The sequence below is a fragment of the Aotus nancymaae genome, unplaced genomic scaffold (genome assembly GCF_030222135.1).
Source record: "Aotus nancymaae isolate 86718 unplaced genomic scaffold, 86718_ANA_hifiasm-v0.15.2.pri h1tg000041l, whole genome shotgun sequence".
Taxonomy (NCBI): Eukaryota; Metazoa; Chordata; class Mammalia; order Primates; family Aotidae; genus Aotus; species Aotus nancymaae.
Window position 1 is genome coordinate 7412596 of NW_026988455.1, and position 14107 is coordinate 7426702.

A 14107-nucleotide genomic window follows, 5' to 3' on the forward strand; every position below is an offset into this window, starting at 1 on the left:
AACGAATGGGCTTTAGATGAGCCAGAGTAGAAAAATTAGCTTGTTGATTGCTCTCTCCTCCAGTGGGAAGGGAAAGGGTTCAAAAATCCCTGACAGCTTTGAGTATGGGTACAGTGGCTTACACCTGTAATCTTAGCACTTTGGGAGGCCAAGGAGGGAGGACTGCTTGAGGCCAGGAGTTTGAGACCACCTTGAGCAACAGATCAAGACTCCCATCTCTATAAAATCTACAAAAACAAACAAGAATAGAAAGGAACCACTCCAGCTATTTTCTTAAGCTGAGCTGCTGCTAATGCTATAGCAGGTTCTCCCCCTGCCACAATTTACCTTGTAAATGCTAAATTTATTGCTAGGGGTTTGAGTAAACTTAAGATGTGAGAAAGAAGGGAACCTTTTAAAAACAGCTTTGTTTTGGGGCAACTACATCTGGATGTATGAAAAAAAAAAAAAGAAGCAAAGGCTGGGCATGGTGGCTTGCGCCTGTTACCTCAGCACTTTAGGAGGTCGAGGTGGTCGAATCATTTGAGGTCAGAAGTTTGAGTCCAGCCTGGCCAACATGGTGAAACCTCATCTCTATTAATAACACAAAAATTAGTGAGGCATGGTGATGAGTGCCTCCACTCCCACCTACTCGGGAGGCTGAGGTAGGAGAATCACTTGAACCTGGGAGACGGAGGTTGCAGCGAGCCGAGCTTGTGCCACTGCACTCCGGCCTGGGCAACAGGCTACCTCAAAAAAAAAAAAATTAAGGTACAAAATGTTACAAACTTGTAACTTCATAAATGCTAAAGTATCATCCTGATCAGGGAAAGCTCCAAAATAAAAACGTATTAGTAGGACACAAATTCCTTGCTTTTTGTCACCAGCGGGTAGACTGGCATTTAAACTCTATATTAGAAACAAAACAAGTGTTCATAACTGGTGGGTTTTTGCTATGATTTTTTCCTACTGGAGCCTCTGGGAAAAGGCTCTGAGATAAAAAGAGAGGCAAGCTCTAGATGGACATACAGAGATATGCTTTTAGAGTGTTAAAAAACACTCAGTGGCCAATGAATTCTTATAAAATGGTATGTCTAACACTTAGAGGCTGATGACTTTCCAGCCTAAGTACATATTTTTGAGTGGGTCAATCTGGACTCCAAGATTGACAAACAGAGCTTAGGAAAGCCTTGTTTTCAAGCCTAGACTCAAAACATTACTGTCTGGTTCTACAACATCTAGGGTTTGTTTTTGTTTTTAAGAGATAGGGTCAGCCAGGCGCGGTGGCTCACACCTGTAATCCCAGCACTTTGGGAGGCTGGTGTGAGCAGATCCCCTGAGGTCCGGAGTTCGAGACCAGACTGACCAACATGGAGGAACCCCATCTCTACTAAAAATACAAAGTTAGCCGGGCGTGGTGGTGCATGCCTGTAATCCCAGCTACTCGGGAGGCTGAGGCAGGAGAATCGCTTGAACCTGAGAGGCAGAGAACCGAGAGTGGACTCATCCCATTGCACTCTAGCCTGGGCAACAAGAGCAAAACTCCGTTTCAAAAAAAAAAAAGTCTGCTCTTACCCAGACTGGCATGCAGTGGTACAATCAGAGTTCACTGTGGCTTCAAACTCCTGGGCTCAAGTGATCCTCCAGCCTCACCCTTCCAAGTACTGGGACTATAGGCACAAGCCACCATACCTGGCTCCATCTAGATTTAATTGCTGACCAAAAAAGCTGCTGGCTTGGAATCCTGAATTCACACATTTTAAATGCCTAGACTGAACTCTAGGCTAAAACCTGATACTGTGTGCTCTGGGTTATTTCAACCAAACATGAATTGTGCTCAGCTAAAAGCAGGCACAAGCTGAATGAACAAAACTGAAAATCTGGGACAGTTGTGGATTTGGAACACTCGCCCTTTGTGGGGCCATGGATGTTGGACTGTATGTATCTGAAAACATCATGGATGCTGGCTGGACAGTCCAGGTCTCCTTCAGATGTCCATGAAAAGAGTTTGTTTTCTGGGAGCAATATACTTCCATCCACTCTTTAAGAGACTGGACTCTCAGTACCATCTAGGTGATGTCCCAACATGTTAAGCTTTCCAGAATGGTTGCAGTTTGCAACAAGGGACTGATCATTTGACTCTACACCCCTCACCTTTCTCCTGATATACAACATTCATCAATAGGGCAGTTTATTAAATAAAACTGTTCCCAGAAAGAGACTAATCTTTTCCAGACTGCTCACTGGATAAATGATCAGGATGAAAGATGTAGAAGGTTATAGAAACCTATTTTGAAAAAAAAAAAATTGTAACTGAAATTTTGTCCTGACCAATTCCTAAACTTTCTGGTTAAGTTGTATGCAAATGTTTTGTGTGAAAACTCTTCCTTTAGCATCCAACTCTTCTAGACAAAAGGTCTAGATAAAAATAAAAAATGATTTTTTAAAACTGAAATATTTGGCTGGGTGGGGTGGCTCATGCCTGTAATCCCAGCACTTTTAGAAGCCAAGGCGGGCAGATCACCTGAGGTCGGGAGTTTGATACCAGCCTGACCAACATGGAGGAAACCCTGTCTCTACTAAAAATACAGAATTTTAGTCAGGCATCATTGTGGGCTCCTGTAATCCCAGCTACTCGGGAGGTTAAGGCAGAATTATTTGAACCCGGGAGGCAGAGGTTGCGGTGAGCTGAGACAGTACCACTGAACTCCAGTCTGGGCAACAAGAGCAAGACTCTGTCAAAAGAAAAGAAAGAAAAAAGAGGAGAGAAGGAGGGGGGAGGAGGGAGGGGGGAGGAGGGAGGAGGGAGGAGGAAGGAGGGAGGAGGGAGGAGGGAGAGGGCGGGCATACGTGACCTCTGTGTTTCAGAACTATTCCTAAAAGTTCTCTATCTTCCAAGGGGAAATAAAAAATCTATGTTGAGCAGGGAGGGATGGCTCAAACCTGTAATCTGGAGGCCAAGGTGGGCAGATCACCTGAGGTAAGGAATTCGAGATCAGCCTGGCCAACCTGGCAACACCCTGTCTCTACTAAACATACAAAAAATTAGCCAGGTGTGGTAGCAGGCTCCTGTAGTCCCAGCTACTTGGGAGGCTAGGGCAGGAGAATCACTTGAACCCAGGAGGCAGAGGTTGCAGTAAGCCAAGATCGCACCACTGCACTCCAGCCTGGCAACAGAGCGAGACTCCATCTCAATCAAAAAAACAAAACAAAACTATTTTGTCTTAAAGCTACTGTGAGCACTTTAAATTCAAACTGACTGCTGAATTTCTCATCAAATCTGACAAGTCTGTCAAAAGACCACAGTGGGTGGCTCCAGCTCCTGCAATTTCCACAAAACACCTCAAGATGTCATTCATACTCTTGAGACAGAAATAATGATGTCACAGAAAACAAAATCCTTTAAAACTGACTGCTTTCAGACAGTCCCTCTGAAACCAAGACTCAACTAAATTATTCAGAGTGAACTGGGATCAGAGCTGAAGGTCCCATGGGGGCAGGTCACATTGGTGTCATGTTAACCAGTGCTGCCTATTTTATGTTCTGATTAGAGATGCTCTAATAATTAAAATTCTTTGTTTCCAAGGGTAACACATATGCCCTAAGGGATTATATTTCTTGTGTGTGTACCTTATCACGATAACACTTCAGTCCTGGACTGGCAAGAGTTGTGCTGTGCTAAATTGATGCCAGCACATTAATTTAGCACAGCACAACTCTGGCCAGTCCAGGACTGAGAAGTTTTAAAAGTTAAGAAAAAGGCTTAAGAATGAAGCCACATGGCTTTTTAAGATACAACTGTTGGTTAATACGATCTGTTGTAACTGGCTAAGTCTAGGACCCCTAAAAGGCATAACTGCATTACTGGTCAATCTTATCCTGCTGCATGGGGTCCTATTGATAGTTTTACTGTATATACACCATGCCCAAGAGATAAAGGAATAGACTGTGCAAAAGAAGGGGTTAACACAACACAGACTATTGTCCTTAGAAACGCATGCTTGAGGCCGGGAGTGGTGGCTCACACCTGTAATCCCAGCACTTTGGGAGGCCGAGGTAAGTGGATTACCTGAGGTCTGGAGTTCAAGACCAGTCTGGCCAACATGGTGAAACCCTGTCTCTACTAAAATTACAAAAAAAAAATTAGCCGGATGTGGTAGCAGGCACCTGTAATCCCAGCTACGCGGGAGGCTGAGGCAGAGAACTGCTTGAATCTGGGAGGCAGAGGCTGCAGTGAGCCAAGATCATACCACTGCATCACTGTACCACTGCACTCCAGCCTGGGCAACATAGGAAAAAAAAAAGAAATGGTTGGCCCTTGGCTGGCATGGGGGAACTTGACTGGTAAACAGTCCCCTATACTGATAAAATTTTACCCAACTGATACAGGCTGGCTTATTGTGTCTAGACTGTACAAACAATATGGTTTATGCTAAATACCAGCCTTCCTTCTGGGAATCTAAAATTTTAGTACATGCTAGGCAGAGGGTACCAATATCAACAGTCTCCTATAAAAACTGTGGGCACTGAATCTCTAATGGGATTTCCTAGACAAAAACATCACACACGTTGCTTCATTTTCATTGCTAGAGAAAAATGAGTCTGTGTGACTCCTTATGGGAGGGCTACAGTACGACTTTAAACAACCAAACAACCATTTTTAAAATTTTTGAGATAACTTTAGAATTATAAGGGTTACAAAAATAGCACAGAGTTCCTGTATACCTTTCATTTGGTTTCCATTTATATTATCTTACTTAATAATAGAACATTTACATATCATGATTTTTTTTCAGTCTTTCTACACATTTATTATAAGAACCTGGAAAAAAGAAGGACTCAAAGACAAAATGCTAAAAACTACTTATATTTTCTACGTACCTTCCACTGATAGCACCCAGAAGTTACTCCTGTAGATGCCAATCCATATCCTTTCCCTCCACTGCCATGAGTTAAAATCTGTCCATTCTCCACTAAGCAACACTGAGCTTTCTCTGGGTCAAAGGATACTTCTTGGATAGGAAGATTCTCATCTTCTTCTTCCAATTCTCCCTGCTTCTACCAGAAAAGAAGCTGGGTCAGTATTTTGGAGTAACCCATATCTCAGGTAAGATATATTCTGAGGCTCCTCGGTTTTATTCCACAAATATTTATTATGTATCTACTATGAATCAGTTACTGTTCAGGGCAACAGGAACACAATGATAAATAGAGCATGGTCCCTGCCCATAAAGAGCTTATAGTCCCATTAGTGGACAGAAGACAAATACATAATGCTAGTATTACAGTGGGAGAATAATCAAAATTACATAATAGGCATAGTAGAAAGATAAAAGTGTGTCTAACCATGCTTGAGGACAAGATAATGTTCAAAACGAGGTGATTTCTTAGTTGAGTCCTAAATGATGAGGGGGCAGTAAGCAGCTGGTCACAGGAGAGACACATTTTAAGGCAGTGTGTTACAGCATGTGCCAACGCATAGAGGTCCAAAAGAGTTCAGTGATTTAAAGTAATGATAGACACTGTGTAATGTCTGGAAGACAAGACTGGCAGAAAACAAGTCCAGAAAGAGAAGAAGAAATCAAATCATGGAAAACCTTGTGTGCCATATTAAGTTTGAATTTTATTCTACTGACATTAGGGAGGCCTACAAAGAATGAGGTGTATAGGAGATCGCTGATCAGATCCAAGCTTTATAAACATCATTTTACCAGGGGTATATAAGACAAAGGCAGAGAGACTGACTAATCAGGATATTGCTGCAAGTTCAGGTAAGAAACAGTAAAGGGGCTGGACCCGGTGTAATCCCAGCACTTTGGCGGGCCAATGTCGGCAGACCACGTGGTCAGGAATTCAAGGACAGCCTGGCCAGTATGGTGAAACTCCGTCTCTACTAAAAATACAAAAATTAGCCAGGTATGGTGGCGCGCAGCTGTAGTACCAGCTCCTCAGGAGGCTGAGGCAGAAGAATTGCTTGAACTCGGGAGGCAGAGGTTGCAGTGAGCCAAGATCGTACCACTGCACTCCAGCCTGGGTGACAGAGCAAGACTCTGTCTCAAGGAAAAAAAAAAAAAAGAAATAGTGAGGGCTTGAATTCATTCATTCATTAATTCAATGTGCATTTATTAAGCATCTACTCTCTATGAGGTATCCTATCAGGTCCTTCATATTCAGCAGGGCATTAGGTTTCTGCTCTCACAGAACTTACATTTTGGAAAAGGGAGAGAAAATAAATAAGAAAATACAAGGATTAAGTGCTAGGCTGAAATTAAAGTAGGTAACATGACAAAGAGTGTGTGGCAACTACTCTAGATTGATTACGGAAAGACTCTCTGAAAATGTGATAATTGAGAACTGAATGACAAGAAATTTCTGAAAAATATATCTAGAGGTAATAGCCAGTTTAAAGCCCTAAGGAATGAGCAAGATTGCTGTGTTTAGGAAACATAAGACGAAGGAGGCAAGTTGCCTAGACTTGCTCACTATAGTGAGCAAAGGTGGAAAGGACAAGGAACTGTAGATTTTATCCCAAGAATGATAAGAAATCATTAGAGTGTTTGGTTTTTGTTTTGTTTTGTTTTGTTTTGTTTTGTTTGTTTTTTGAGACAGAGTTTCACTCTTCTTGCCCAGGCTGGAGTGCAATGGCAATCTTGGCTCAATGCAAACTCCGCCTCCTGGATTCAAGTGATTCTCCTGCTTCAGTCCCCAGAGTGGCTGGGATTACAGGCATGCACCACCATGCCTGGCAAATTTTTGTTTTTTTGTTTTTTTTTAGTAGAGATGGGGTTTCTCCATGTTGGTCAGGCTGCTCTCGAACTCCTGACCTCAGGTGATCTGCCCACCTCAGCCTCCCAAAGTGCTGGGATTACAGGCATGAGCCACTGTGCCTGGCCACCACTGGAGTGTTTTAAGCAGGGGATCAACATGCTCTGATTTACAATTTTAAAAGATCACTCTGGATCCTATGCAGAGAATGGGCTTTAGGGCATAACAATGGAAGCAGAGAGAAGAGTTAGGAGGTTACTTTAGAGTTCAGGCCGGAGGTGATAATGGCTTGGAATAGGGTGATGACAGAAGAGATGAGGAAGTAGATAAATTCAAGTCACATTTTAAAGACAAGCCAACAGAATCTAGAGAAATAGGGGTGAGGAATCAAGTTGACTCCTAGGTTTTTCACTTGAGTAACTCACTAAGAGGCTGGGAAAGCCTGGGGAAGAAACAGAATGTGATGAAACTAAGGGTGCCATTTTTGACATACTGAGTATGAGATGCCTATTAGACACTTAAGTGATGAGACTAGTAGAAGATGGGGATATAAGTCTAGAATTCAGAGGAAATACCAGAACTTGAATTTAAAATTTGAGAATAAATTGCATATGCATCTGAATAAGGTTTCTTTGAGAAGAAATGGGGATTAATCCAACACTTAGATTGAATAGAACAGTTAGAACCTACAGAATGAGAACAGGCCATTCTATCAAGGTAGGAGAAGAACCAGGAAAAGTGCAGAATCATGAAAACCAAGATAAGAATTAAGGCAAATGGAGAGACAGATTCACAAGCTATATAAATCAATGGAGGCTAGTGACTACATGCATGGGACATTAGGAAAGTCTGGAATTCCCAGGAATTTCAGTTTGGGAAACTAGGTGGATGGCGGCGCTTTCAATCAGAAATGGGACCAAAAAAAGCAGGGGAAGGGTATGAGGGGGAGACACCTGGGCTAGCATTCAAGTTTGGAAGGCACTGCAGAGTGAGTCTTTAAAACTGTAAATCAAAGCATGTTGGTCCTTGCTTTGGGTATGGATGAGACTGCTGGAAAAGCTAAGGATTGAACTCTGTGGAACACCAACATTTTGGGACAAAGGCGAGGTAAAAGTGGCACTAAAAAAGAGTTGCTTTCAAAGGGAATCAGCATTGGCAGAGAATATAAGGAGATCCAGGAGAAAGCATTTTGAAAACAACAGAAGGATAGAGTTTCCAGAGGTAAAAGAAGATGTGGGTGAAAAAAGGATATACTATATTTAGCAACAAACACTTATCTTTGTCATTTAATTTCGCAATTTGATAGAAGATAAATGGTCAGGTTGAAGAGCTAATGAGAAGTAAGAAAGTGGCTGAAACATACAGATTACTCTTCCAAGAATCTTAGTAGTGCAAGACAAGGGAGAAGACAGAGAAGGCTTTACAGATAAAAACATGATTTAGGAAAGGGGAAATGAGAGTTAAGCATGATTATAAGCTGAGGGGAGGGAATCAGTGGAGAAGAAGACCGAATGCAAAGAGAGGAGATGGAATAAATGATAGAGCTCAGTGCCTCAGAGGAACAGGCATTCGGTGACAAGTGACAGAATATTCACTTATGCTGTCAAGAAATACCTTTTAGGAAAAATCAATTACCTGTAATTTTATTTCTTGTTCTTTTTCCTTTATCTGAATAGCATGTTTGGCCTGAGCAATGGGTGTCTCCCACATACAATCAGATAGAAGGGAAAATAAGCGCTCAACAATCTGTTTTATTGAAGAAAAAAGAATGATAAAATTTATAAAAAGTAATTTTAAGTATTGTTAGAAAAGCTGTATCATGTAATGTAATATTAAGCCACATGTGAAGTTTGATTATACCAATGTTCAACAGCTACTTTTGGTGGTTATAAGTTAAATATCACTTTCTAGAAATATTAACCCATTAGAAGCCAGGCACGGTGGCTCACGTCTATAATCCCAGCACTTTGGGAGGCTGAGGAGGGTGGATCACCTGAGGTTGGGAGTTTGAGACCAGCCTGGACAACACGGTGAAACCCCATCTCTACTAAAAATACAAAAAATTAACCAGGCATGGTAGCATGTGCCTATAAATCCCAGCTACTTGGAGGCTGAGGCAGAAGAGTCACTTGAACCCGGGAGGCAGAGGTTCCAGTGAGCTGAGATCGCGCCACTGCACTCACTCCAGACTCAGCGACAGAGCAAGACTCCATCTCAACAACAACAAAAAAGGAAATATTAACCCGTTAGAAGGCAGGTCCCATTTTGCCTTACTATTTAGACCTCTAATTAGTACAAACACTCTCACACATTTCTTCCTCTAGAGGCCCAAAGAAATTCCAGATTTTTCTTTCCTTCTGACCTTGCAGAGTATTCTCTAACCCTCTACTTCTCACACCCCATAACTTAATTTTTTTTGCTCTCTCCTTGGGGATGAAATAATAAAGAAAGCAATCCTAAAAGTAAAAGTTACACTACTGAATAAAAGACACATTTACAACTGAAGAGACTGTAAGTACAGATTTGGGTGAATCATTTTGCAAATATGGAAAACATCTAATAACTTTAAAAAGAGAAACCTGGGCCATTTGATCATCTTCGACACCAGATTCACAAGCTGGCAGCACAGCTTCAAGGACATGAAGTGCAAGGAGCCTTGTTCTTAAGTTACCAACCAGAGGAATACCTAGAGGAGAAAAGACATTTTCTTATTATCAATGTGACTTAAATTCAAAGTTAAAATGCACTTATGGGAAAAAAAAAATTCCTGAGGCTGCTAAATATTTATGGGTGGAACAAACTTGATTTCAAACTGTTTTCACAAGAATTCTGGATCCATCCTGTACCCATCAATGCTTATGAATATATTCATGTTTATACCTCAGTTTTTACGTATACATAATGGGAAAAGCATTGTAAAAAAAGTTATCTGTGCCAGATACTATGCTGCACATTGCACATACATATACTCTATTAATCCTCATATACTGAATTACAGCCCATTTTACTGTTGAGAAAAATAAGGCTCAGAGAAGTTAAGTAACTTGACCAAAGCCACACAGGCTCATAGAGGTAGAATTTTAAACAGCTTTGTTAATCTCCAGAGCTCAGGCTTATTATTCCTTCTCATTGCCTCTCCCCGTCCGTGCACTGACTATCTCACAGGTACTGTTAGGGTTAACAGGGAGTAAACAAGCTGTACTTTTCTAAGGTAAGCAAAGGGTCCGGTGTGGTGACTCACGCTTATAATCCTGGCACTTTGGGTGGCTAAGGTGAGCAAATCACTTAAGACCAGGAGTTTGAGACCAGCCTGGCCAAAATGGTGAAACTCTATCTTTACTAAAACTACAAAAATCAGCTGGGACTGGTGGTGCACACCTGTGATCCCAGCTACTTGGGAGGCTGAGGCAGGAGGATTGCTTGAGCCCAGAAGGGGGAAGTTGCAGTGAATTGAGATCACATCACTGCACTCCAGCCTAGGCGACACAGTCAGCCTCTGTCTCAGAAAAATAAATAAATAAATGAAGTAATCCAAGGTAGAAAATAAGATATTGATATGTAAATATGTAATTAAAAAATACATATAACTGTACTAAGATCAGTTGAAAATAAATATCCAATTTTTTTATCCTCTTAAAACTTAATATAAGCCTTACCTTATTAAAGAAAAAAAAAGCTGTTGTAAGTTATGCTAATTAAAAGAAAAACAATACTGAGCATGTAAACATATAAACTAACCTGTATCACAGAAGATGACCTTATGTTTTAGCATGCTTAAAACAGACTATAGAGATTATGAAAAGTTCTAGAAATGGATGGTGGTGATTGTTGTACAATATTGTGAACATGCTTAATGTCACTAAATTGTACAGTTAAATGATTAAGGTGGTAAATTTTATGTTATGTGCATTTTACCACAATTTTAGCAAGATAACAGGAAAGGAGTGACTGTAACCTATGTAAGCAGATCTTTTAGGGTAAGGACCAGGGGTTAAGCTTATTATACAGAACTGTGATAAATATCAAACAATCAGAAGTCACAATCAAGGCAACAGAAATCACATCATGATAAGAGAGACGGTACAAATTCAGATCTGCATCCTGATAATCCAAGAAGCAAGGTCAGAATCTGTGCTAAAATATATTAAACAGGATGTTCTCTGCTTACTTTTAGTTTTGCAATTTGAACAAAGCGGATGAAGTTTCTAGATAAATTCCATAATCTTTTCCAGAGCTACATTATTGATTTTCTGACAATTTTTACTTCTGAAATTAGAGTTTTCTTTTCTTTTTTTTTTTTTGAGACGGAGTTTTGCTCTTGTTACCCAGGCTGGAGTGCAATGGCGCGATCTCGGCTCACTGCAACCTCCGCCTCCTGGGTTCAAGTAATTCTCCTGCCTCAGCCTCCCGAGGAGCTGGGATTACAGGCACGCGCCACCATGCCCAGCTAATTTTTGTATTTTTAGTAGAGACAGGGTTTCACCATGTTGACCAGGATGGTCTCGATCTCTTGACCTCGTGATCCACCCGCCTCAGCCTCCCAAAGTGCTGGGATTATGGGCGTGAGCTACCGCGTCCGGCCTGAAATTAGAGTTTTCTTTTGATCAAATAGGCACGCAGAAAATAAGAAAGTAAAGCCTTCCAATCAAGGTCACGCATACAATGTTGCTAAACTCTGGCACTGTCTTAATAAAACACAAGTAATATCTACAAATACTCTAAGACAACCGCAAAGGACATATACCTGAAGAACACTTCTGAGATGCTATATTTAGAAGCACTTCTGTCCACTTTGGGGAAGCCATTTTTGATTGAATTGCTTTTGAAGATACAACTCTCCGAAGAAAAACTAAAAAATCCCCTAGATGGAGTTCTGCTGCATGTTGTTTTCTAAGAGCAGCTACAATGAAGAGACAAGTTTATGTTACAACCAAGAGCCAACTAGAAATAGTCTTATATCATATAATTTACATTGAAACTACAGTAAGCACAAATCTAATTCAAAATCTTAGGCTGTCAACTACTGAATTCTGAAAAGTTACTTAAAAGAATAGAATGGGGAAAGGGCAGAAAATAAAGCCTAAACTTGAAACATCTTTTATATCTCTGTACAATAAAAATGAGCATGCTATAATTATGATGACTAAGTATAATAAAGAATTATTGGTGATTAGAGAACAGAACAGTCTAGGAAGAAGTCGAGCACCTCCTATAACTGGGTTATAATATAACCAGTATAATATAACCCAGTTCCCAAATATCAGGCCAGGCACAATGGCTCACACCTGTATTCCCAGCACTTTGGGAGACTGAGGCAGGTGGATCACTTGAGGTTTGGAGTTCAAGACCAGCATGGCCAACATAGCAAAACCTTATCTCTATTAAAAATATAAAAATTAGCCAGGCATGGTGGTACATGCTTGTAATCCCAGCCACTTGGGAGGCTGAGGCAGGAGAATGGCATGAACCAGGAGGCAGAGGTTGCAACGAGCCCAGATCATACCATTGCATTCCAGCCTGGGTGACAGTGAGATTCTTGTCTCAAAAAACAAACAAACAAATAACAACAACAAAAAAAAACCCAGAAAACAACAACAACAAAAAATCAGATATCAAACCCTTGGGGCTGAGGGCATTTCTTTTCTTTCTGAGACAGGGTCTCACTCTGTTATCCAGGCTAAAGTGCAGTGGTGCGATCTTGGCTCACTGCAACCTCCACCTCCTGGGTTCAAGCAATTTTCGTGCTTTAGCTTCCCGGGTAGCTGGCACTACAGGCATGCGTCACCATGCCAGGCTAATTTTTGTATTTTTAGTAGAGATGGGGTTCCATCAAGTTGCCCAGGCTGATCTTGAACTCCTAGGCTCAAGCAATACAATGCCTCGGCCTTCCAAACTGTTGGGATTACAGGCATGACCCACTGCGCCTGAACTCGGGGAAAATTTAGGTCAGGACTTAGGTTAGAGATGGCTTGTCAGGGGCCAGGTACGGTGGCTCACGCCTGTAATCCCAGCATTTTGGGAGGCCGAGGCAGGTGGATCACCCAAGGTTAGGAGTTCGAGATCAGCCTGGCCAACATGGCAAAACCCCTGTCTCTACTAAAAATACAAAAAAATTAGCCAGGCCTGGTGACAGTCACCTGTAATCTCAGCTATTTGAGAGTCTGAGGCAAGAGAATCACTTGAACCTGGAAGTCGGAGGTTGCAGTGAGCCGAGATCGTGCCATCGTACTCTAGCCTGGACAACAGAGCAGAACTCTGTCTCAAAATAATAATAATAAAACAGAGATGGCTTGTCAGGATCAAGGGTTAGAGATGGCTTGTCAAGATCAAATGCTAAGAAAACATTAGGCAAAATGTAATGTGAGAGAAATCGGTCATCTAAAATCTAGGTCCAAGCGCCTGGATAGCCAAGAAAAGACTGAACCTAGAGAATGGGTAGTATGGCCGCAACAACAACGTTAAAATACTCTAAGGAGAGGATGTTTGGTCAGAAGCTCATCTAAATCATATATTATGTGAAGAGAAAACGGGTTTGTAAATAAACAAAAATCCGCTCATACCTCACAAGGAAGAGGAAGTCTACATTCTAATCATATGAATACAATGGGGATTTAATAAATGCTTGTAAATAAAGACAGAGAAAAAGGCTTATGTTACCTCTGAAATCTTTCTTCTCAGTTTCTCCACTGGAGTCAAGTTTTTTTTCTTCTTCACCCTCTTCTTGCTCCCCTTCTCCAAAAGAGGCCATATGTAGTACACCAGTTTGGGACAATAAATTCTTCAACTGACTACAGAGTAGATCCAACAAGGACTGAACTACTTTGGGACTCAGTTTATCAGCATAGGTCCTATGTGAAATAAAAGAAAAAAAAATAAGTAGCAAAAACACAGAAGGGTAAACATAGTGCTTAAATACATAAAGCAGATTAGAGGGGAAGGGAGAATTCTAAAATGGAGGAAGACTAGGCCTCATACAATTCTGCAAAGACATCTACCAGACTTACCCAGTAGTGATGGCTAGAATCTGGAGCAACCTTGTACTGGCCACTTTCAAAGCGGTGCTAAGCTGGGAAACACCCGTCTTTGGCAACAACTGCAGGGGCTGTCCTAGCATGGTGTCTGTGCCACACAACTGTGATAATACGTTTAGCAGACCAGTGGAAATTGCCAAAGAAACATCTACTGGTTGATAATGAACACTCAGGGCAAAAACCGTAACCAGAAGGAGACGTTGCTGGGCTTCTAAAAGACAGAGAGATAGTTAAGAATCTTCCTTTCAGTAAATAAAGCATTTATTAAAAAGAATCATTTTCTAAATTATTAACAGTAACACGAAACACTATATTTTCAATTATTTATTCTT

General features: G+C 41.2%; 1 protein-coding gene across 8 annotated transcripts in view; it reads right to left on the reverse strand.

The window, feature by feature from the left end:
* Positions 1 to 14107, reverse strand: part of HERC1 (HECT and RLD domain containing E3 ubiquitin protein ligase family member 1) — a 211810-nt gene that overhangs the window by 67791 nt on the left and 129912 nt on the right. For 7 of the 8 annotated variants that reach the window (XM_064361400.1, XM_064361399.1, XM_064361398.1 and 4 more), the window contains exons 29-34: positions 13749 to 13986; positions 13402 to 13592; positions 11489 to 11644; positions 9324 to 9430; positions 8380 to 8490; positions 4861 to 5037 (exon numbers count right to left, since the gene is read on the reverse strand). In XM_064361400.1, coding sequence (XP_064217470.1) covers positions 4861 to 5037; positions 8380 to 8490; positions 9324 to 9430; positions 11489 to 11644; positions 13402 to 13592; positions 13749 to 13986 — 980 coding nt within the window. The remainder of the gene's footprint in view (positions 1 to 4860; positions 5038 to 8379; positions 8491 to 9323; positions 9431 to 11488; positions 11645 to 13401; positions 13593 to 13748; positions 13987 to 14107) is intronic. The other variant, XM_064361396.1, reaches the window with a different exon arrangement.